The sequence below is a fragment of the Nipponia nippon genome, unplaced genomic scaffold (assembly GCF_047370975.1).
Source record: "Nipponia nippon isolate SJK-2023a ecotype South Korea unplaced genomic scaffold, ASM4737097v1 scaffold_2, whole genome shotgun sequence".
Classification (NCBI taxonomy): domain Eukaryota; kingdom Metazoa; phylum Chordata; class Aves; order Pelecaniformes; family Threskiornithidae; genus Nipponia; species Nipponia nippon.
The window spans coordinates 129,187,920-129,213,388 of record NW_028262336.1 but is presented as its reverse complement, the minus strand read 5'-3'; the positions used below and the strand labels follow the sequence as shown (position 1 = coordinate 129,213,388).

General features: G+C 40.6%; 1 protein-coding gene across 3 annotated transcripts in view; it reads left to right on the top strand.

Annotated features, from left to right (window-relative positions):
- FCHSD2 (FCH and double SH3 domains 2) overlaps positions 1-25,469 on the top strand; it is a 166,431-nt gene that overhangs the window by 117,421 nt on the left and 23,541 nt on the right. For 2 of the 3 annotated variants that reach the window (XM_087758860.1, XM_087758858.1), the window contains 5 exons: positions 4,088-4,210; positions 8,190-8,285; positions 9,318-9,389; positions 19,580-19,696; positions 21,323-21,427. In XM_087758860.1, the coding sequence (XP_087614986.1) occupies positions 4,088-4,210; positions 8,190-8,285; positions 9,318-9,389; positions 19,580-19,696; positions 21,323-21,427 (513 nt within the window). The remainder of the gene's footprint in view (positions 1-4,087; positions 4,211-8,189; positions 8,286-9,317; positions 9,390-19,579; positions 19,697-21,322; positions 21,428-25,469) is intronic. The other variant, XM_087758859.1, reaches the window with a different exon arrangement.

The window sequence follows — 25,469 nt, the reverse complement described above, 5'->3', positions numbered from 1 at the left end:
CCCGCCCCGTGTGTCATTTTATTGATTTGAATTAATGTATAGGGTTTCTTATTAAAATACACTTGAATTTGGTTGTGTATCCATTGCCTTTGTTAACAGTTTCAATTTTTGTCAGTCCCGATTTCAGCCATTATCTGCTAAAGCTTGGACTCAGGCGGGGACGTAGTTTTCTACATTTAGTATGACAATTTCACTGTAAAGAAATCATTTCTTAAAAAACATTGACTTTTTTCTATCCTTGGAAATGATAATTCTGTGGTACTTCATGTTATCTTAGTTCTGATGTCAAATTTGTTAAAAAAAAATCTTGATTTCCTTTTGAGGTTGGAAGAAGACAGGTTTTTCAGCCTGATTGTACTACAGTAAGTGATTTAGTAATCTTTTGAGATTCAGAAAGAGAACAAAAGCCATTGTAGTGAAATAATGCATGTTGGGGTTTTTTGATTTTTTTTTTTTCCAGTTTCCTCTTCAAGTTGCATGATCAGAAATTTTGAAAAGAGTTTTTATTTCAAACCTAAATTGTGACGTTCAGTGGTTTGGGTCAGAGCTCTTAGAAGTAAATGAGATTCAGATTAGGTATTATAAAGTCCCACATGAATGTTAATTTATAGCATATCGTTCAGCAAGTGAAATCTTTTGTTTTAATATTAACATAGCCAGCTTGATACAACAATTACCATTTTATAGAATGAATAGATACGCGATCCTTGAAAGCCATTTGTAACCAGCCAGCTCTCTGATCCTGTAACTGATGGGATCGTCACTTTTTCTGTGCACCGGTGGGTTTTTAGCACGTGTTGGAGCTGCGCGCTTGGCCGTGGGTTTACTTGGCTGACAAACGTGCCTGTCTTGTATTGCGGTGACTTTAATAACTTCAATTCTGGCAGCTCTCATCGGTATTTAAGAACTTCATCATATTGAAACCGCTTTTAATTAATGAAAGGAAAAAGGCTGTAATGCAGTTTTCACATGCTGACAGATTTGTATGCTTCCTAATGTTTTGCCACGCTTTTCTTTGATGTTCTTTCTTATATATCTTCCTTACATATCTCTGTATCACATTGGGGGGGTATTCTGGCATTTTAGCACAAACCTTCAGGGCCGTGGTCATTGCAAGAGGAGCAGGGAAATAAAAAAGTTAATATTTAAATATAAAGTTAATATTTAAATATTTAAATATCTTTTTATATTCCTAGAACTACAGAATACAGCTGCAGATGCATTAATTCCTAATGCTCGGTAGTTCATAGCTGCAGAGAATAAACACGTGTTGAGATGGCCTTCGTCTCACCCAGCTTTATGTGACCACCGTGTAGCCGTGTCTGTCTCAGCTAATTGTCCCGGCGCTATTTACGGTCAGTGAAGAGGAACAGGCACTTAGCATGCTGCGTTTCATCTGACCTATTTTAGCCATCTATCTTAGAGGGAGATGAATCACACCCCAGCAGAACCAACTTCTCTCCGTTGACTCTAAAAAGGACCTGGAGTGACAAACTCCAACGTAGATGTCTGCACTGTAGAAGTCTTAAGTTAAATGACATGAACCCCTCCTGCTGGGTTTAACATAAAAAGAACATATGGGCTTGATATGAAAGCAGGGGGGGCGAGCTCTGAAATACTCCTTTATAGCATACTGGAATGATCAAATCACAGCTGCTTTGCAAACTGAGCATTTATAATTGCTTTACCAAGTTTAAACTATTTATTTACATTTATTAGCAGAGTGGCACTCCAGCCCGGGGTTTGATCTGAAAAGCTTTAGGAACAGAGATGCGCGATCATAAACATCTGCAAGTTCCGTTTTTGGGGAGTTTCAGGTTTGTCACAGTCGTGCAGCGCTTCTCCGGAGAGCACAACCCGTCTTGGCAATTTTATACATCATTTGTGTTCTCTGAACGCGCAAGGCAGACCTGCTCTGGGGCCTGTACGTATTTCGTGGGAAAATAAATGTCCTTGAAGTGGGATGGCGCTCGTATAACCATGATCCTGAGGGCTCATCCCTTTGGTGTTATAAAAACACACAAAGTGTTAAAACCCTCGCGCTAACCTAGGACTGTGCCTTAAGAAATAAATACGCATTGCAGGATAAATTCCGGTAAAGCTGTGCCGATATCAGGAGAGACAAGAACTGAAGCTGCGTACGCGTATCGCTGTAGGTTTTTATGGATTTGCGGTTGGGAATTTCCTGACATCTTTGTCAAATGGACATCCCCGCCATAAGCTCACATTATATAATTATTTTAATAAGATTTTTTTTAAAAAAATGGTGCTTAACAGCGTATTTGGTAGAGCCGACATCACTTGTGAGAGCCTGGAGAAGTTAACCTCTAGCTCTTTCCCCGCCATAGGGTGGCCTGGGGGACCTGGGGGCCTCAAGAGGCTGCCCCGGCTGCTGGCCCCTGGAGGGCGGCCCTTGGGAGGGAGCCGGCAGCATGGCTGAGGGAGCCGGCCACGCTGCGGGGCCTGAAAGAAATTCCCGCGTTTTCCGATGGCCGGAGCTTCTGCGCTGGCAAGTTGGAGGCAGGTTTAACGCCTAAGGGTGAAGAAAAAAATCCGCCTGCGCTAGGAACGTCTTTACACTTGGTAGGTGGAGGATGAAGAAAACAGTTTAGTATGAAGTGGATTTTGGATATAAAATTTTGGACACATGAGAATTCCAGTAGCACAATTTTATTATTTTCCTTAAAGCATCCTTCACTAAGGATGTCCGTCTGTTAAGTTTTGATTTCATCTGGTGGTTGCTGTAGCTGTGTGCTGATGGCGGGAAGATCGCTTCTGCCGTTCGTCGTCCGTTCCGGGTGATTTGTGGCTGCCTTGCACGTGTCTGTTAACCTCCTCTTAAAGGCTGGGCTTGATTTTGCTGGGGCAGAAACTGTTCCGTAAGACTTCCACAATTTCACCTTTTCCCCCCCCCTGACTTTTCGAAATGATTTAAATAATCAAATGCAATTTTATATAGAAATGCATTCTTGAATCTGATGAGATCTGGTGTACACTATTTCAATGAAGATACTGTTTAAATGGGTACCTGTCAAATTTGGTATATTTAAATATATGTTATTAATATGTATATTATTAATTATATATATACAAAATATATACTTATATATACATATACACACGTATATTCTATATATAATATTTTTTATATATATATAAAAAGAGAAGAGCTAAAGTCGAGGAGCGAGAGTAAACTTACCCTCGACACAAAAATCTCAAAGAGGAAATAAAACAAACCACCTCAAAACCTACACAAGGATGGGAGAGGAAAAAATTTATATATATGTGTGTGTGTGTATATATATATAATATATATAATATATATTTAAATATATCCAGAGTCCAGTATTTAAATGAAATTGTCAGTCACTTGCAAAGTCGTACATGTTTAATACAGAACTTACATTAAACCTACGTGTAACCTAGGCCGTGCGATGCGATTTTATGGCTCTGGTTACAGCAGGACTTTTGAGTTTAAACTTTGCTGTCAGCCTCTGGTAACGACTAAGTTTATGATACGTTTTTGTTATGTATTTGGTATTTCTGTGCACAAAAGAGGGAGATTGCGCTTATGCGCAGAGGCAGCTCTTGATCAGCGTTTTTTAATAAGCGAATAGCTGCGTATCTGAAGGTGTTGGGTGTCTCGGTGATGCCGTTCGGAGCGGGGTGCTGGGACTTGACCCGTGCTCTGGCCGGACCAAGCCCCGTAGCCTTGCAGTTACTGGGTCCCTTTCCTGACATCAGTGACATCTCCCTGAGCGTATTCCCTCACGCAGCCCTGACCTCACTGTTCTGCTATGGCCGTGTTGCACAACTGGATGGCAATCACGCAACAGAGCGGGATAGCGTTACGGTGCTCTGTGGTGCCATCTAATGGAAATAAAGCACTGTCATTCCTCCTTGTCCAAAATGAGAGAGGGCCACCTGTCACTATCCAGGCTAATAATTACAGGTGAATATGTGGTAAAAGAAATCCTGTGAGCATCTTGCAAATCTAAACGTGAGTATTAATAAAATCATATACAAAAGTACACGTTCCTTTTCTTAATTTCTTTCTTAATTTTCTCAAATTCTTTCCCTTATACAGGCTCTCGATGGAAATATATATGATCATCTTAAGGATTATTTAATGGCATTCAGCAGGACTGAACTAGAGACATGCCAAGCCGTACAAAACACATTCCAGTTTTTACTGGAGACTTCCAGCAGGGTGAGTTTTTACTGAATGATCCTTTGTAACTGAATACTTACAGTATATATAAGCTCCCAGGCTTAAGATTTGCTTCCAAAATAATGACAAAACTGAATGGTTATTATTTTTGGTTACTCCTGAGTGGTATTAAGTTAAAAGAAACTAGACGGTTTTCCTGGGGTGAATTTTTCCTATTGCCACCCAGATTGCGTTCTCATGAGTGCATTTACACAGTGCCAGATCTTCAGAGAAGAGCAGTCAAGAGATGTTCAGTTGTACTCACTCTGCGTGTTTGGAAAGAGAAATTGCAGCTGAGTTCTGCACTGGGTAATCTGGAACCGCATTAGTCATCCAGCACAGTAAAGCCCTGTGAAACTGTTTGGATCATTTCTTAATAATTGACTGTCAGCTTAAAAACCAAAATATTACGGCGTTTTCTCCTTTGAATGAAGAATGGCAAATACAGAAAACAGATTAAAGTCTTGTCATAGACGTGGTTGGTTTGCTTTGTCGAGCAACCAGAATCAGGAATACGTGATCACTTCCAGGATCATTTTGATACTTAAATAATTCATCTGCTGGGCTAAAAAAAATAATTGCCAGTGAGCTCAAACGAGCTGCTTTGTTGCAGTCATAATATTCCTTTGTACGTATACCTTAACCACCCACACAGAAACAGAGCTCATTTATGCAGGGACTTAGGTAGAAACAACATATTTAACACGTTCCTTATTCACCTGCAAGCATGCTGACTCGCACCTTATTAGATATAAAGTGAGTGGATTGAAAATTGGCTTTGCGCTACCTTGTCTTTGAATTTACTTGGCAGCAACTGTAAAGATAATGAAAATATCATTTTATCTTCTGTTGGAAAAGGACTTTCAATAATTTACCTTGGTGTATATCATTCAGGTTGGCTTAAAATACCTTCCCCCAAAATGCTGGGTTTGAGTCTTTTAACTAAACATGCTTATATGTAGCGTCTACGTATTTGTAATTAATTGCTCCGTGTTGTGTTCAGTGCTCTGTGATCACGTATGTTTGTGTGCGCTGAGCTTGTGATAGCTTGCGTTAGCAAGCCTCTGTGTGGCCAGAAGCCTGCAGGTCTGGCTTGTTTTCTACAGTAACGTCATGCCGTATGTTTGAGGAAAATAGTTCTGTTTCTGCTTTACTAAGTTAGTACAATGCCTGGAGAACGAACAAAAATGTAAATACAGCTGTCAGGCCTGAACAGGATTTTTACAACTGGTTTATAGCTCGTCGGCACCAGTTTTCTTGAAGTTCAAGAATGCAGAGAAGAAAAATTTGTATCACGTTACTACTGAAAACGTGTGTCTTGCTCTGAAATACTAAACGCGTTAATCAGTGGCTTATTCCACGGATACAGGCTTTGCTCATCCTTTCTTTTGAACTTGAAGCAATTCCTGTAGGTCCACGTTGCAGGAATCGGCTCAAAAAGGAGAGGTGAATCCGGACTGGAAACTCGATAGCAAAAGCTATGCATGTGTTTCAAAAGTAGCCTGAGTGTTAAACATGTAACAAATTTGTTAGCAATTTAGTAATTTGGAATAAAACCCAGCTTGCTACCAAAGCAAAGATTTAAATATTTATTGTGGTTTTTAAACACTTCCACCTGTTCTTTGTTAGTTTGAAATACAAGATCACAAGCTTGCCAAGCTACGTTGAGAAGACATCAGTAGAAATGCTTTCGTTTTTCCATCTGAACTACAGTTCTGTTTACAGGATGGAATTAAATTATATTTGCTTTAGAACGAGACAAGTTGCTTCCCAGAAGTGCCTGCTTGCCTCTTGAACGTCGGAGAGCCGGAGGTGGCTGCTTCGGACGGGCAGGGCTGTGCTGTAGGCAGCTGCTCAGGAGGCTGTCGGTCACCTCCTGCTGATGCAGATGGAGCGAAACATCTCAAAACCAAGTTTTCTGTACAAAATGAAGGGTTTTCACAGTTTGTCGTAGCACCGTTTGTTGTGCTTTGGAGGTTTTGTTTCTGCTAGAGTGGGTGACCCATGTCATCCCTCTGGCATGCCCAGGAAATATTGCCCTCTGAGCATATGAAAATGCAATTTAACTTCCTTTTCACTTGAACAGTCTTATTCAAGACTTCTTGCACTTCTCTTTTGGAAAAAATCTCATTTTCTTTGGAACATTTTCTGAAATTCCATTTGCTGTTTTGAATAACATTTCTGTGATGTTTCTGGTAAGAAGCTTCACCAACCTAGAGCAAATAATTTCATTTATGCACGTCTCTGACTATGCTTTCTTTCTGCATGTGGTGTATATTTAACATTTTATTTCAAGTCTGTTTTAACATGTCAACTGACATTGACTTCATAAAGAAACTGCGTGAGAACATTGATTTCATTTCTGAATAACAGGAAATCTGTTCAGAGAAGTTGCTGCTTAATCCTGAGAATACCGCGTTGCTTAGGAGTCTCTTTTTTTTCTTTTCAACGACGGCCAACTGCATCGTGCAAAATGCTCAGGGTGTTCGTTTGCTGGACTTGCGGACTCTCCCAAGTCTCATGTTATGATAACAGTCGTTCTCATTCGTCACTATGGTTGCTTTGAGGGAAAATTTCTTAAAAGTGCTGTTGTAAAGATGGGGTTTGTTCTTTGAAGAACTGAGTTGCTTTTGAGTTGGAGGTCTACAGCGAAAGCTTATTGCATTAAAATAACTGTATATATTTTCATGCCCTCCGTGGACACTTTGGGTTTTTTTCTAATTGAAGTTGGTTTAAAATAGTTTCATGTGTTTGTCGTGGCACGGAGCTGTGTGCCTTGGGCAGTGTTCACGCGTGTGAAGACGGGAGCTGTTTAACACGAAAGCTCTCGATGGCATGGCCGGTGCTGAGCATCCTCTGAAGCTGCAGCTCATTCCTCCTTTAGTATTTCCCAAATTTCTGTTTATGGCAATTCCTAATACAGCCTCCCTGTCTGCCTTCTCTGTATGTTTTCTGCGCATTTGAATGTGTTTACGTTCAACTGCTCAAATTGATGCTGTAATTATGTACTTTTACTGTTTTAAATGAGTGCATTATTGGCCCTGGAGGACTATTTACTTTCTTTAACTGAAGATTAATTTTTTACAGTTCAGTATTTCGGTAACACAAGCATCAACATTTTGATGCATTAGAGAAGATGTTGTGTTTACCATTGTATATACGGCGTAATCAGAATTCTCGGTCATAGACAATGCTGCTGCCATTTCTGGATAAATACCATCTTTATTATACGCTTCTGTACATTTAAATCCTCGGTCTGGTAGTAGATTTTTATAATTTCATGCTGCTATTTATGCATTTTCATCAAATGAAGCAGTGAATACTCTCTAGAGTTCTTCAACCAATGATACTATTTTTTCATATTGCAATCACTGACTTTTTCTTCATAAATATGTGTAAATTGTGACATAAGAGATTTGTTTAGGGATACGTATCGTGCTATCTGAAATGTATCATTAAACAAATTTAGTAGCTGAATTAGTTTTGGTTTAGCAAAATGCAAGCTATGAGAGTTTTCTCTGAAAGCAATTTAATATGAAGAGATGAATTTCGCAACTGATTTTGTATGCATTATTCCAAACAGTCTTTTCAGCTCCTGCAACTAATAATTTTGTGTAAAAATAAGACATTTCAGCTTAAGAAAGAAGTGTGTACAAGAAATTATCCACACGAGGAGAGAAAAATATTTATGGCAGTGACACCACATACTGCATACTCGACAGTTGGCTTTTTTCCCCCCATTTTGCCTTTGTGGGATTTTTTGTGGGTTAATGGCGGATATTTTTTAGCTCTTTGCCGTCCCGTGTGTGTCCTACCGGTCACTTCTGAATAACGTGGGGACTGCCCAGAATCAGCTCCTGGATTGCCTTTTGTTGCATTCCAGGTTCTGTCTCCCTTTGAAATAGTGTACTAATTTTACTGTAGCATGTTTTTAAGTTTGCAAAAGAACGGATCTAAGTGGCATTTGTTATTTTCTCAGGTGGTGCGGGATTACAATCTACAGCTGTTTTTACAGGAGAACTCTGTGTTTCACAAACCGCAGCCTTTCCAGTTCCAACCAAGTGACAGTGACACTGTAAGAACCCCGCTGAATTCCTTGATTTATTTGTTCTTGCTCTATTTTTACGAACGCTGTTATAAATGGGTAAGAGAATAGTGCTCACGGGTATCCTAGTCTGGCTTAACCTCATGCTGTACTTTTGGAAAAGAAAGGGAAAGTGGCCTGATTCCGCCAGCTCTGCTTGCAGTAGGTGGGTAATCATAACAAAAGCATCAGACAGGCTCAACGTCATCCACAGAAGAGCAGAATCTTTTTGATTTCCAGATTGTGACTAGCAGTCCTGTGTTTCTCTGCTTGCAGCCTAATTCTTACTACGTTCTGTTAGCTTTTTATCGTGCTGGTGAGGTTCTCATAATAGTCACGAATACTGGGCTGCAACATGTGTGATGCTATGCCAAATAAAGTGTCCGTATACCTCTAAATTATTAAATGAATATTTATACATACATACAAGAAGTTATTGTTTTAGAAAGAATATTGTTAAAACATTGCATTGCAAAATAATCTCGGAAAATATTATTTCGGTGCGTATGTTGCTTCCAAAGCAATCATTAATGACACTAAAACTGACTAAAGCAGAGTATGCAAATACATTTCCAAACAGCACTTTAAAAACAGTGGATCGTTGATGTCCCACCAACATTACTAACGTTATTTTAAGAAATAACAGTTCAGAATAAGTCTAGATCTTTAAAAAAGTTAACCTTGTGCAGCTTTTTGTTACTTGAATTCATTACTAAACTGACTTGGAGAGAAGCGTCTTGATCTCCAGTTCAGGTGATTAAATTCAAGAACGCTGTGAATAGATACGCAAGAGGGATTTTTCCAGACATACTAACCCCTGTAACACCCTTTGCTTTGTCTTTCCGTTCTAACAACCCGTGATTTTGATTTTTTTTCCCCACCTTCTTTGTATAGAGCCAGTTATTCACGTAAAGTTTTTGGTTGTTCTTAATACAGTAAGCGGAATCTTTCTAACTGTCTTTGCCCTGCCTTTCTAACCTTTGCTGCTGTGTGTTTTCATCCTTGTGCAATCTCCGCACCTAGAGTTTTAATGCAGTTCAGCTGGTGGATATTGAGCCCTCACCTGTCAGTGCTATGAGAATGACGATAGCAGAGGTATATGACAGTATTTACGATCAGCCTTTGGCGTTTGTGTTGTTATCGGTACGCATGCGGCTCGGGATGCTGAATTTACACTCCGTGGAAAGGTGGCAACAGAATGCATAATATATATATATATATATAAAATGAAAAAAAAAAAAAGCTTTTTCCACGATGAGATTTAAGTTAAAGAAGGAAGAAGCAGTTTAACTGTGTTATTTGTGGGGATCAGCTTCGCACTTATCTTTTGCACTTGCACAACATTTGTAATTGATATTCTAATCTTTTGGGGGCATGAATTAAAATTTCACAGCTCGAGATAGTGATGTGTATAATTGGTTACTTCTCTAATGTGAATGGGGAAGCTTGTATAACAACTGGAGGCTATTAGTGTGCACTGATGAAATGCAGGCCCATTACTAATTTAATTTTGTTCTTTTTCCAGAGGGCTATCCCCATGTAAAACAGCACTGTAATTCACTCTTATTAAACTCTTCAACATTAAAAATTACATGATTCTTTGCCACGGCGCTTGTGTGGTCTGACAGAGTACACGCGCGCTGCCTGTACTGCTGAACTTCAGGAGCTTTTTGGAAGGCAACGAATGGGTCGTCCCTGTCTAAAGCTGTCTCCGTACCTCGGCTGCAGTGGCTTCTTTACTCAGCTAACCCCCTTGGGCTGTGGAATGACTGCATTTCTTCCTTGCGCTGCATTTTTTGAGCTTCTAGCTGCTTAGGCTGCAACCAGGTTTCACAAAAATAAATGAATTATGCAGGCTTCTTCATGATCCATAGACTTACGCTCAGCTGCCAGGATCCTACCTGGGCACTCGCAGGTTACACATTCACCACCTTTAATCAATAAGTGCAAGAGAATGAGGGCTTTTGCTCAGGCTTTTGAATTTGTCAGAACTCGTATGTTTTCTAATTAATCGAACGGCATTTAATTGAAGAACAATTATCAAGCATTCTTTTGCCACATATTCTCTTTGTAGATGATCTGCAGAGATTTATCAGTTGGCTTTTAGTTTTTGTGGGTTATGCATGATAATTTTCACACCGAAGACTAACACTGAAAGAAATATAAGTAGAGTGATTAATACATCTAATCAAATATTTAATATTAACCTTTTCCAAGAACAAATTATGGCCTCTCTTCAGACTAAATACCTGATACGCTGTGGCTTGGGTCCAAGTTTGGAGCATTTAAATATTACTGGAATGAAATTGTGAATAATGTAGGGAAGAAGATTGTTATAAACAATGTGGATGTGGAGCTCAGGTATAGGAAAAGCTCTGAATGCTTTCACAAAGTCTGGTTTTACCTGGTCCATCTCAAAATTTTGTTTTATGAGGGGAGAGCTGTTGCCGAAGAATAACGTAGAATGGATTGCCATGCAATCCTTGAGTCGGGTACAAACCCTGCAGCGCAATTTCCTTTCAAAATACTCTCAATGTGCACAGTCAGAGCCTCCAAAAGAGACTGCTGCTAAGAAGGGTAACTATGAAATGGTTTTCCATCCATTTTCAGGAGTTTTTGTTTCCCCAACATCACACTAACACTGGCTGAAACGTAGACTCTCGCGTGTCCACAAAGAGAAGCCCACTACAAACCATTTTACATCAATCAGCTGTTTTCCATTATCTAAAAAAATTGTTTGGAGCTGAACTTTCCACATTTGTTCATGTTACTGAATTATTTAGATTGTTTCAGTGTCTTGGTTAATTTTGACTGACATAAATTCATTTTTTTAAAAAAGGAAGTTTTAAAAATTTTTTAAAACAATTTTTCTTTAAAGCAATGGTTTGTTTTAAAAGTATTCAGTAAGAAATCTTTGATAAATTCCCAACCAGCTTTAATCCTTTCAATAAATGAACTCACAGAATGGATTGGGCCTTTACCAACAGCAAGATGGAAAAAATAGAAATGTCTTTTGAAATACCTTAGCCTCACAAGCAAAACCAGTCAGCACATGCTGACCTTACACGGAGGCTGCTACTATATTCAGTGCAGTGACAGTTTAATCATCAAACATCCTCCCGCGAGGCAAATAGTATTTATTAAGTCCGCAGAAATCTATTGCGTTGAAAACATACCGTCCCCGTGCCTCGCAGATAAGCCCTAGCCATAAGGACAGGGCAAAATATAAAGGAAATTAGCCAGCTTTTCTCTCTTTCCTGTTTGGAAAAGGTTCTTTTTCCTTGAACCGCCTGTTATCATGTGAGAAAACGGGCCAGGCGACAAAAAGCATGTCCGTAGAGCGGGAGGATAGCGGCAACAAAAAGCTGACACTGCACTTCTGAGGTCTTTTTCCTGTTTTTTACGTACGTGTTGCCTGTGAGTTTCCCCTGTACGTTACTGATGCCGTCGTTTTCTTTGAGCACGTAAGTAAAAATGTAGCCAAATCTTATTTGTATGACAGCTTATCGACATGACAAAAATACATTTTTCTCACTGTAATTTGCAGAAAAACAACATCTCGGTAAGATCAGTGGAAAGTTCTGGAGTTTCACCCCTCGGTACTTGAATGTACAAGTTTATGGATAGATTGTGAGAATAAGGAGGAATTTCACTGTCATACGCAGAACAATGTCTTGAATTTCTCAGCAGCTTATATTAAGCTGTATAACATAAGTTATATAGGCCATACTTACCAAAGGACGTCATTCTTGGTTGTGGCGAGGCACATCTGCTCAGCTCCGCAAGCGCTCAGGGGTTTGGAAGTAGTCAGAAATTACTGTATAAATGGGAATGAGGGCTCCGCGAGGGCTCTACTTTGTCAGGCTTTACTTTTAGCAGGATTCTGTGCATGCGTACAGAAGCAGAGGTATTTACACATTTCAGCATTTACTACTGAATTTATTTAAATATTTAAAATGTATTTAAAACTCATTTAGTATTAAATATGTTTAAATATTTCAAAATTCCTTCGTTTTCTAAATAACGTTATATTCTATTTTTATAATTATTGAATATAAATATTTGAAGTTTGATGCAAATATTTAAATAGAAAAAAAGTTCATTAAATATAAACTGCTAGTAAAAACTAACTCAGGTAAGTAAGCCCAAACTAAACAAGAATGCGCTACTTTTTCTGTATTTAGAGGAGTCTGTTCTTTAATACCAGAACAAAGTGATTGTTTTTAACTCTTACTTTTCTGAAGCTAAATACGCCAAAAAAAGTTATGATTGAATTTTATCAAAGTCTAAAGTATTAGGAGTTATCGCTGAGGAGAAGGACAGGCGTTCAGAGAAGGAAACGTGGGCAAGTGGGAGTGTGTGTGGCCACCATGACTAAAACCGATTTTACTTAACCCCCCCACCTCAGTCATGGTTACAGTAAGGTCTGAGGCATAATACTCGTATTTGAGGTTGATATTGAGCGTTTAATTTGAAGGAAAGTCCACACCCTAGCGTTACTGGCTGTCTTATCTAGGGTTGAATTTTGACATCATTTCTGACTAAGTATAATGAGCTAAAATTGGCTCACTACCTGATTGATTTTCTTTTAATTTAGAGAGCATGCTGCTAGCAATCTTTTTTTACAGTCAGGAAACACCGTTTAAGCAAAGCTCTGAATAATTTCTAACAGTGAGACTAGAGAGGAGAAGTCCTACTTGAAAGAAGTGGCCACTTAACAAATAGATCTTTGTTTATATTGCATTGAAAATACCCATGAAATGAATTTCTCTGTGTCAAAGTTGATTCAAAAAGCACTCTCTTTTTTTCCTTTGGTTACCTAATGAGAGCAATTTTTCTATATTTCTAGTTGTAATAGAATGCACTATAGATTTTTGGAAAAGTTGGATGTGAGTGCAGCTGCTGCGATAGCTCAGGCAAATAAGAATAATTATGAGGGTGAGAATGGAGGTACAGCAACAAAAATATACTGCACTCTAATTGCAAAATTAATTTCAGTGAGAAGATTAAATACTTGTAAAAATAAGTAAGATTAAAATTAAAAAAAATTAAAAATTTGTGGCTTTTCATCTCTGCTATATAACAGAAGTGCTTAATACAAAAACATCAGGCACTAGGAACAGCAAAGCTGTATTAATCACTGACATTTAACAAAAAACAGTACTTTTAAGATTCTAGTCTTTCAAAAAAAAAACCCAAAAAAGCAGAGCTGGGAAAAACCAGAGCTACCACCTTCAGAGTAACCCTCTCCTAACAGGTCTGGCATCGGCTGCTGCCGCAATCTGGGTGCACAGTGTGTTTCAGAGGAGATTTCTAGCTAATGGCCATTTGGAGGTTAGTTGCGAGCCCCCAGAATAATGATTGAACCAGAATTTAAAAATAAGCAACCCCCTAAAAACCAACTGGATAAATTATTTCATACATATGGCAGTACAACTGTTCTTTTCATGGGTACTTTTAGTGAGGAGAGTTACGGTTACAGCAGATGTCAGACAATAGCCTCAATATTTGTTGGGATTTAAATATTTTGGTATAGAAAAAAAAATTCTAATTTACTAAATAAAATATTTAGTAAAAACCCACGCGATCGTGGTAGGACTGTTTTTCAGCCCAGATGATGTCAAAAAGTCCCAGGATCCCCTTTCTCTGTTCAGATATCCCAGAACCATCTTTCTTGTGGTGAGTTTAAATGTAATTATTTTCTTTACTCCCTGCCTGGTAGGATGTTCCTAATCCTTCTGCCCCCCCCCAGCACTCACCGGTGCAAGAAGGGATGTTAATTTATTAGATTAAAAAGCAGAATGTGGTTATATAAAGCAGCAATGATCGGGTGGTTTGTTTTATGCTTTATCATACCATATGTACAGAGGTTTGTGTAATCTATTAATAGTGGACGTAGGTCCTTTTTTATTCTTCTGATCAGAAAAAAAACACCTTGTATGTGAATAATCTTTATTTTTAAGGATGGGGGGAGTCCTGTTTGTAACACTGAAAATGTACTGAAATGCAAGTCAGTCCTAGCTCCCTCTCGGCCAAACTAAAATTAAATTAGTTCTACAATAATAGACTAAAATGAGCACCAAACTTGACTCACGATTTCCTTACAACTGCTGTGTTTAGCTGTCAGTTGTGTGAAGAATGTCATGCATATCCCTTCCTCCTCCCCAGAAGTGTTGATCATAAGGTTGAGCTTGCTTTTCAGCACTGGCATGGTAACCTCTTCTTTTCAGCTCTTTAAAAGAAATGGCTATGATTTTAGGTGTGTTTTGTGCTGGTGATGTGCATGCAATAGATGTTTACTACTTTTTTCCTTTGTTGAAGCAAACTTTTTTAGTCTTCAGCTACAAAAATAAGGAGCTTTTAGGCTCGAGAGCCAACTTTTCTGCTCTGAAAACTGTACATGTGCCATCTGCATCCAGATATAACTGCGTAAATAAGAGAATGCAGTCCCTGTCAGAAGGCAATTCTGCACCTGCAACAACATTTCAGACAAAAGTGGAGAAGCGACATGTGTCTATAGACTAAATGCATTTGTTAATTTAAGAAACAGCGTTGCTAGCCTCTAAGCTCTTTAGCTGGTTGGAGTCATCTAGTACTTTCTGTTGGTTTACTGATTGAATTTTTAGCACTAAACACTGCTTTCACTGTAATCCAAACCCTGAGAGAACAGCAGAATGTCCATCTATGTTTAGCTCAGGTTTTTTGGCTCTTCTTTTCATTCCTTGGCCATGGTAAGTGGTTTTGGTTTCCCTCTTTTTTGCAAGAGGTTAAACTGAGTCATTGGATGTCTTGCCACCACCAAGTTCCACTCCTGAAAACACTTAAGCAAGAGCTTAATTTAGTAAATCAGGTTTGGACTGGACACTTCAGTTCCCTACACTTTTGATTTTTATGTCTATAGCAGATAAATCTCTGGTTTAGCTCCTTTCTTCCTACCTGCTTAAATGGCAAAGGGTTTTTCTTTCTTACGTGATACACCCCTCTAGCCTGCCTTTACCTGAGGATACAGACTGCTCCAGTCGCCCTTGAAGTCCTCCTGAAGCAGGTACTCTTCCATGCCAGTCAGCTTGCTGCTGCTCCTCTGCTTCTCAATGCCTTCACAGCCTTCTCAAGTGCCAGCAGCTTGGGCTTTCACAGGTCAGGTGAAGTCCCTGCCTGTCATACCGGCTCCGTTTATTCAGGGAGCCTTCCAGGTCCTGGTGGGTTTGAAACCTTTCTCCTTGCGCTGTCTTCTCGGCCGAGCAGTCAGACTGTGTATCTCCACTGCTCTCCCTGGTCTCGTGCAGCTTAGGAGTCCCTGTTGTCAGCTTCTTCCCCAGAAGTCTAAATTTTGCCTCTAGGTCTTGTCTCCTGCCTTTGCCTATATTTTTGGTATCCACACAGACCACAGCTCTAGGTTTCTCCCCAACTCTTTTTATTACCCCATTTTTATGTTGTTTATTTTTAGACCTTTAAGCAAGGGTGAGGTCTGCTTGGATACCATACTGCTTTATGAATAACTAGTATAACCACTCTGATCCAATAACAAGTCATTTCTTTTTTAGTATGCCCTCAGGAGTAGCCACAAAGTTTGCATTCATTTTTCTGGTCAAGTGCTTCTGAATATATAGATTAAAAACCAAAATCACACTTGGGATAATGCAGAAGGTTATCAAGCGACTGAAAAGAAGTCTGTCGTCTTTGTTAATGAAAATGAGATGCTGAGTCGGAGCAAGACCAATGGGAACACTGAAAATCCCTCGTGAGGTGTTCTGTAGGGGAGAGGCAATATCAAATGATTCTGCTCAGATTTGCAGTTGTTAAGACTCAGCTGGAAGCTGTGGAAGATGCTGTACAAAAATGCTTACTGCAATAAGCCGGGAAAAAACTGAGGTCAAATATTATTTTAAGGATTGGATGTGCCTAAATAAGTCCATGTGTTTGTCCTCTTTATGTTTTACGATGACCTAGTGGAGTAGCTTAATGAAGGTAATTAGATGGCATCCTGGCTTATATCAGGACCAGTGTGGCCAGCAGGAGCAGGGCAGGGATGGTCCCCCTGTGCTGGGCACTGGGGAGGCCGCCCCTCGAATGCTGTGCTCAGCGCTGGGCCCCTCACCCCAAGGCGGCCATGGAGGGGCTGGAGCGTGGCCAGAGCAGGGCAGCGAGGCTGGGGCAGGGTCTGGAGCCCAAGGCTGGGGAGGAGCGGCTGGGGGAGCTGGGGGGGCTCAGCCTGGAGAAGAGGAGGCTGAGGGGAGCCCTCATCGCTCTCTGCAACGGCCTGAAAGGAGGCTGGAGCCGGGGGGGTCGGTCTCTTCTCCCCAGGAACAAGCGATGGGACGAGAGGGAACGGCCTCAAGCTGCGCCAGGGCAGGTTTGGGTTGGGTATTGGGAAAAACTTCTTCCCCAAAGGGCTGTCAGGCCCTGGCCCAGGCTGCCCAGGGCAGGGGCTGAGTCCCCATCCCTGGAGGGATTGAAAAGCCGGGGAGATGTGGTGCTTGGGGACATGGTTTAGTGGTGGCCTTGGCAGTGCTGGGTTAACGGTTGGACTCGATGATCTTAAGGGTCTTTTCCAACCTTGAAGATTCTCTGATTCTGTGATTCTATGTTTGTTTCTGGCTTTGAGCTAAAGTATCTTGACATCTTATATTGGATTGTAAAAGCCTCTTGGGTATTTTTTTGGTCACTGTGAGCAACACAGGGGTCCTACCTCCCCTCTGCCCCTCTTTTGATGTCTATGAATATGCCTTAAGTCTATACTACGTCTAGTATGCCTTAAGGCATTCTGTAGGGACAAGGTGAAGCACTGCAAGCTTCTTGGCTGAGTTACAACTTCTTGAAATAGAGGCAGAAAGTGTCCCCGAAGCCTGAAGATACATTTCAGAGCCCTGTGGTGGGAGCGTGTGTGTGTGTGCGTGTGCAGGGGTTGTCTTCCTTTCCCTCGCTTGCCTCTGTTGTTGGAAATCATCTCCTTCACAACCCCTTGAATCCATGACCCCCAGCTCTCTCGTAATAAGATGAATAAGAATAAAGGCCAGATTCAATTTTGATGAAAAGGAGCTTAGCTTAACAAAATAACAAGCTGAACCAATTTTTGCCTCATTTTCAGTTAAATCCTCCGATAGTATGTTAGCATAAGTTAGTATTATCGCCTCTCCCATGAGGGCAGTGTAATCTAAAGGCATAAAAATCTTGCTTTCAAAATCACTTTGGTTTGCTTCCCAGTCTCTCTTCATTTTACTCCAGTCTATACCAAATGCTGGTATTAAAATTGTCTTCCTTCCTTGGCACAAATCGTACCACTTTGCCTGCTGAAATACCTGATAACACCATCTCTTCTTCTGCATCAGCTTCTCACCTAGCCTGAAAAGAACTCCCTGTCTTTCTGCTCTCTTACCCTTGTCCTGCTGGCTAACCTTGAATTTCTCCTTCCTAAACAACTTTTGCATACTTGTGGGACCTCCTCTAGTTTCAAACCACACCCGATGGAGAAGAATCTTTGTCTTTTGTCATAGAGTTGAGAGAGAGAGAGAGAAATTCATGGAACGGTCATTTCTTTCACGCGTGCATACACAGCCTCAATTTGTTTTGAGCAGCCCTAAGCATGCTCTCTCTTCTTGAGTGATAATTCATAAGGGGATTTTTTTCAGTTGATCTCAAAGGTTGTGCAAGATTATATCAGCCCAAAGAGGACTTGTGATACAAAGGAGTGCAGGGTGGCTCTGGATTGCAGTGGCTGTCTCGGTAGTGAGATGTGCGTGAGTCAGCAAGTCAGCTAGGAAGAGGAGTTGTTCTTCAGGATCCCCTTCGGAGCATTGATTAACTTAAAGTGGAGAAACCACGGAAATGTATGCTGTAAGAATCCGTTCTGTTGTGCCAGGAGCACACCCCGGGAAGGTGGGGTGAATATAATGTCTTCTCACAGCTAATTTTACTGAGTATGAGACTGGCTCAGAAAAAAAAATCATAGAATCACAGACTGGTTGAGATTGGAAGGGACTCTGGAGGTCATCTGTCCAGAGTCAGTTGCCCAGGACTGTGCCCAGATGGCATTTGAATATCTGCAAGGATGGAGACTCCACAACCTCTCTGCCCAACCTGTGCCAGTGGAAAAGGTGTTTCCCGATGTTCGGAGGGAACCTTCTGTACCTCTGGTCCTGGCACTGGGCACCCTGGGAAGAGCCTGGCTCCGTCCTCTTTGCACCTTCCCTTCACATCCATGTGTATATACATTGGTGAGATCCCTCTGACCCTTCTCTTCTCCGGGCTGAACAGCCCCAGCTCTCTCAGCCTTTCTTCATAGGTGCTCCAGCCTCTTCATCATCTTCGTGGCCCTTTGTTCGACTCTCTCCAACCTAATCATTATTAAGTTACTTATCCTTACACAGTATAGGTGCAGTAAATCTGTACAGAATACCCACAAATAGAGAAGGAATATCAGGAAACCTACTTTAGTGAAAAGATAGCGACTGATTTGCATCCTAAACACTGAGATATATATGTAAATGCAGAGTAGTTGCTGTAGCAGTAATGGAAATTATAGAAAGACTGGGAATGATTTCTGTAACTAAACGCTGGGAGGTCTGTCTTCAGAGTTTCTAATGGGTTCTGTTCAATCTGTGGACAAAAAAGAACTACTTTGTCTTGCTTCAGTTGGCATTTCTTGAGTGGGAGAAATTATTTTTTTGGTTACTGACACAATAAATGCAGGCATAAGATGAAACAATATCAAAAAATATGATTTGAAATTTGAGTTACTGTTTGGCAGACAAATTTTTTTTTTTTTGGACAGAAATGGCTGTGCTGTTGTAAAATATTTGATGGCATTGTGATTTGATCACAAATTACAAAGAATGAGCCTAAATGGCCAATTGGATCACAGTTAACCTTTCATCTTTGCTTCCTATAATGCATGTTTATTTTAGAAATTAGGTGACTTCCTTGGCTAGTTATTCTTCGTCTCTTTGATGTAAAGTATGGTTGAAATAGTGTCTCAGTTTTTTTCATCGTGAATGTCTTTCATTGCAGTAGAACTGTGTCTGGTATTCAGTGTCCTGCTGATTTTCCTGAGACAGTGAGTTGTGACTTCTTTTGAACTTTGATTTGCTTTCGTAGTTGGCTTTCCACAACATGGTACCATCACAAAGCTCGTAAGGAAGAGAGTTGGTTTTGTTGAATCTTTCTTGTTTTGTATGAAACAAGATCCCAGGCTGATAAATGTAATACAAGGTTATCCTATAACTAAATATCATCATATCTAGAGAGGTCTATGTCATGACTCATTCTCTTGTTGTTTTCTGTTCCAGAGTCGACAACTGGAATCGGAAACTGGAACGACTGAAGAGCACAGCCTCAACAAGGAGGCTCGGAAATGGGCTACCCGAGTAGCCCGTGAGCACAAAAACATCATCCACAGTCAACGGGTAGGTTAGCAAAACTTCTGTTTACAAATTTTATTTGTGGCAGCTTCCCCACTGCATGAAAAGAGGAGCTGCTACAAGCACCCAGGAAGTATTTTTGTCCTGTTGTCTCTCCGGGCAACCTGCCGTTTTCATCGTACCCTTTCTTGGCATGGTACACTCAAACTGCCAGGTTAGCAGCTCCTCAAACTTTCTGGTTCATCAATACGTTTTGTTATTCCCATATAAAGCTGAAGTTACAGCTTCTACTTTACTGCAAATGACTTACAGACCTACCTCTATCCTACACAGCGTCCTTCTGTTCAAACTGAAGTTTCAGGGATCCTCTTTACCTCCACTCTATCATGTATATATTACCCATAGAAAAAAATGTGTTCATTTGGATTTCAAAAGTCTTTTCAACACTAGGAAAATCCATGAGTCATGTGCACTTAAACCTAACGTGAAGAAACAAAATTAAATTTATTTCTACATATGTGGCTCAACAGAGAAGGACCTGGGGCTGTATTTGGGCGTTCTAACGGGCTTCAGGTAGCTGTATTTTGGAATGCAGCTGAGACTGCTTAGGCGTGAGAATAAAGTCAGTAGAAATGCATCCCTTGGGTCACCAAGTTCCTTAAACATCTGTGGCAAGGCTCTCATGCTGACCTGCATAGACTACATTAAATTCAGTTAAAGAGGATGTGTATATATTACGTTATCTGTAATATGTATAATATCCGATGAACTTCAGCCCAGGAAGTGGGGGACCTGGCTTCTCGTTCCGCTTTAGTCTGTTTGAGCCATTCCTCAAACTACCCAGGGGAATGCATGAAGCAAGAATCAAGACCAAAGTAGGTGTTTACCCTCTGACCTGTCTTCTGCTGAACCTGGGTCACTCTGTAGCAAAACCCAGAAGCTGCAGCACCAGGTGGAAGGTATTAGCAGGGTCTGGAACCAAAACGTGATGGGAAAAAGTCTCCTCAGAGGAAGGAGGGAGCATCCTGGATTCTGGTCCTAGCACCTGATGCTCCTTCTGCTCTTTCTCCAAAGGCTATTTAACGCAAAATGCGTGAACAGTCACTGAACTGGTCACGGATTTGCAGATAACTGGTGACAATTTGTGCGATCACATGCTTGAGTTATTTTTCATTTGGATCTGTACAGTCAACATACATGTACGTGAAGCTAAGAAACTCCAGCGTGTCTTCTGTGAGTCAGCCACTTCTCCTCTGGACACAACGTTCCTGCAAATGCAGCAAACCCATCTTGGCTTCCCCTACAGCAGGGCTGCCATTAGCAACTTCTCACTCCATGTTTAAGATGCTCTTTTTCAACCTGCCGTAAAGGTGGAGCAACATACCCATTTTAAATATGTAATTATCAACATATGGATGAGTTGATTCATGCCACATATCATGGTTTCATGACGACATTGAAACATTCCCCTAAGTGGAACTTCCGTGTGAAATACTGTGCTTTTAAATGGTGTTTTGCCTTGGTCATTGTCTTTTTTCCTGGAACTGGCTATTGTCGGTCAAGCCAGCATCTAATCAAACAATAATTTCCCTGACTTGTCATAAATATTTATCATGTAAGTGGCTTGCTAGCATTTACTACAGCTGTGGTGTATTTTCTTATTTTTGACAGACACTTGAAGAGCTCGAATGCCATGGGCCTGTGATGTCTGAGCAAACCCGAGCAGAACTAGAGCAGAAAATAGATGAAGCAAGAGAGAGTATTCGCAAGGCTGAGGTAAGAAGGAAATTATTTTGGCATGTTCAGCTTCCTTGCACAGAAGGATTTATGTTACAGCTATTGAACTTTGTTTGTGGAAATGTAAGCTTTTAGCATCAAAAATCAGGGAATTTTAAGATGTCGGGGTTTTCCTTGATTTCATACTTCTCAAATCACTGAATCAACTTAATGAAAGACTCGAGGTTAGAAGAATAATATTAAAAAAAAACTCCTGATGAAGAGTGATTAAACTTGCTGTGTTTTCTGCTGCTGTGCAAAGGTCAAGAATCTCTATATTTAGGGGCTTTGTCTGAAACAGAGAAAAAACAATCTCAAGTTTACTGGTTTCCTTCTGTTTGAAGGAATGAATACCAGAAAATGGTAATCAGATCTCTATCTTCATGCTTTTTGGCTTCTAGATGTAACTGCCACACGCTGACATGCCTTCTGTTCTGGTATTTTTTGATATATGTATTAATTTGTAATGTCAATGGGAATACATTTGAAATAATCTTTATATCTCTTCCTACTTTTACTCTGAGGTGCTTTTGAAAAGGTTACAGAGGTTTATGAGACCTGTTCTGGGTTAAGACAGACTCACGAAAAGATAAACTAGCTTCATACTTGACTGCCAGTGATGGGTTGGTAAAAGTTAACTGTTTTCATGGCCAGTGATTCAAAAAACCTATTGCAAGCAACAGGAACTAATCTTTAGGTTTTGGCTGAGTGGGTTGCTTAATTAAAACTGTAGAGCAAACGTAATTATTTCAGTTAAGTGCTTCTCATACTGCTAGATATTCAGAGTACCTGATGTAATTAGGAATGTGATTTACAGTTCAAGAGGTTAGAAAATACAGCGTAAAATTATTCCTCCTACTGGTGTGATAAATGTTAGCCTCTCTTTAAACCAAATCCAGAATATGCTCTTCTAACAGAAAGTATTTTAAAATGCAATAGCGTTTTATTTTGAGTAAACTATTTCAAACAGACTATACTCCAAGTACTTCAATGTATATATAGTTAATGATTAAATATGCAAAGGACAGAGAGCGTGAGAATGAAAGATAAAAGCAGCAGCAGCAAGAAAGAAAAATCAAGGTAAGAAGTTGCAGAGGAGAAGGTTCTCGCCCAAAAACGTTATAAAAGGTACAAATGAAATCAGTCTGGAACTTAAGTGATTGCAAGTGTTAAGAATGCATAATTAACAGAGCCCAATCAATCAGTGGGAACCGCGCAAAGAGCTAACATGTTTCCTTGGGGGAGGCGGTGGAGAGAAAAATTGACAGGAGTATTTTTGATTTGTTAAATTCTGGAAAGTTAGAATTTTAAAAGCGCGTGCTGCAATAGTAATGGCTAAGGGGAATCTCCACAGTAGAAATCAGGCCATGGTCCCATATGAACGATGCAGAGAGCACAGCGGCAGGGACTGCACGCCAGTTACTGCCTATGCAGATGCAGCACAGAAGAAATTTAAGAGGACAGGAGGACTTTTGCCAGCAGAAGGTTGCCTCTTCGGAGAGAATTAGCTACAACGGCTTGGGACAAAATTGCAAGTTTCCTTGGCCACAGCCACAGAATATAACTGAGGATAGAAGGAAAGTGCCAAGAAGTGGAAGGTTTATATATTAAAGAGCGGTAAGGTCAGAAATAAACCTTGTAGTGTGCTGTAGAAGGCAGCAGTCTTTTCCGAAAGCAGAGGGATGGATGGAGCTCCATTGGGAAACATACTGGGCAAGAAGTGCGTGGCCAGGAAGGTGATTCATTAAAGCAATGAAGGGGGAAAAAATCGCATGCAATTCTCAGATTGCTCCTAATGAGGACCAAATGCAGAGTGATATGTGTGCATCCTTATGAACACCAAACAGCACTCCAAAGAGGCAGAGAACAGGAATAATTTTCCCCGAGAGATGTGTTTTACAGTATTTGGTAGAAAGCTAATATAGACAAATAATATATTTCCGTGGTTTTCCAGTGCTAGCTGGTGTGTTGTAGTTAAACCATCCCTTATCTTTCTCATATTTAACACATGGTCCGTTTTACAACGGAAAACGATGAAAATGCCAAGTACTTGTGTCTAAGAAGACTCAGTGGCTGGGTGATTTTCACTGATTTTCTTCCTTTTGATGCAAGTTTTCTACTGTGCATTTCAAAGATTTGAAGTTGTCTCTGAGTTTTTGAATGGTAGCTGTGTTTGTGACTTTTATATATTGCCACATAAGTCAGTTATGGTATAGAATTTTTTTAAGAGAAGCTAGTAAGTGAATTCAGTAAGCTTTTTTACTTTTACTTAGGGATGGCCTTTTCTTTTAGCTTCAACCCTTATTAGTCCCCACTCCTCTAAGTGGCACTATTAATTAATTGCAGGACCATTAATTAGATAAGATTTTTGCGCACATACGACCCGTAGAAGAATAAACTACGTAAGCTTTGAGTAAAAATGTTTTCTTTTGTAATGCAATTATAATTCTTTTCAGTATGTGAAAACCAAACATTTGCCGCATTCCTGCATATTTAAGTGCAACTGAGTAAGTTGGAATTGATGATGGTTGGATAGGGGAATGGTATTTGCACAAAAAGTTACAGTCGCGTATTGAGGCTGTAGGGGAGCCTGGAACTGTCCTGTCCCTGTCCCAGTGCCTTTGGGTCAAGGAGCTGCGACTGGTAAGTACAGCAAAGCAGAGAGACCCCTGGTTTAGCTCAGCGCTTCACAGAGGTCCTTCTCAGGAAAGCGTGTGGGGAGAGAAGGGTGGCTGGAGGGCTGGCAGCGGCCAGCCGTCCGTCAGTGGAAGGACCTGGCTTAGGAAGGAGAAAGAGTTTTCAGCCTTCCGTGTCATTCCAAAAAAGAGGACTTGGAAAGTGGACAAAGAAAGATCTCTTCTCCCTAGTAACGACGGATAGGACAAGAGGAAATGGCCTCAAGCTGCGGCAGGGGAGGTTTAGGTTGGATATTAGGAAAAACTTCTTCACCGAAAGGGTGGTCAAGCATTGGAACAGGCTGCCCAGGGCAGGGGCTGAGTCCCCATCCCTGGAGGGATTTAAAGAACGGACAGATGTGGTGCTCGAGGACATGGTATAGTGATGGACTTGGCAGTGTTAGGTTGATGGTTGGACTCGATGATCTTAAGGGTCTTTTCCAGCCTTGACGATGCTATGATTACACAGGCTTTGTTTCTTTTTTGTGAAAGTCAGTTTGATGTATGTAATTTATAAAGTAAAACAGAAAAAAAAAAAGGTCACCAAAACATGCAAGGAACTGTTTATTGGATTTACATTTGTGGCTGTTACTGAAGGCATGGTATTTTGCGGTTGCCTGACACCGTACATGGCTGCACCCTGTGTGAACAGCCCAAAGTGATTTGCCCTTTAACACCAGTTAGTTCGTTACCACCTTGGCACATTAAATCTGCCCATCCACAAAACTTTGTGGATACTGCTGTGATTACAGCTGGAAGAGTAACGCATTCTGGTGGCACGTCTGAAAGTGTTTGATGATAACGCGTAGATTTGATTTTGTTAAAAAAAAAACAAACCCAAACAGTTTTGTTGGGAAGGTATCAATGCAACTTCGCTTGCAGCTGCAACAAGTATTGGTTAATGTACTGTTCGTTGCCGTGATGGTCAAGTCTCCGACGTGGAAAACTTCTCTTTATTCTAATGGAGTAAAGCAGGTAGAGGATGGTACATGTAGAAGATGACGAGGGTTGCAGGGTATGAATTTCGTAACCTTGAGATAATTTCCTCAAGTCAAGGGTTGCATCAGCCTGCAATACCTGTAGAGCAGCATGTGGAGGAGTTACCGTTTCTGAATGACCGTGTGTACCATGAGCACTTCGGAGACACGGACGCTTTGCTGAATGTTGTTTGTAGCTTGCGTGCGTCTGTGTGTGTACGTGCACACGCTTTCTGTCCTCTTGCGGTGTGTCAGACAGCGTGGATCCTCATTCCTCATTCCAGAGACGTTCTTCCCTTCTTCCTTTGTTTCTTTGTGTTTCTCTCTTGAAATGCGTTCTATTTTTATTTCCTTTCTGGATTAGCGTGTCTGTTGTTCTGTCTCGTTTTG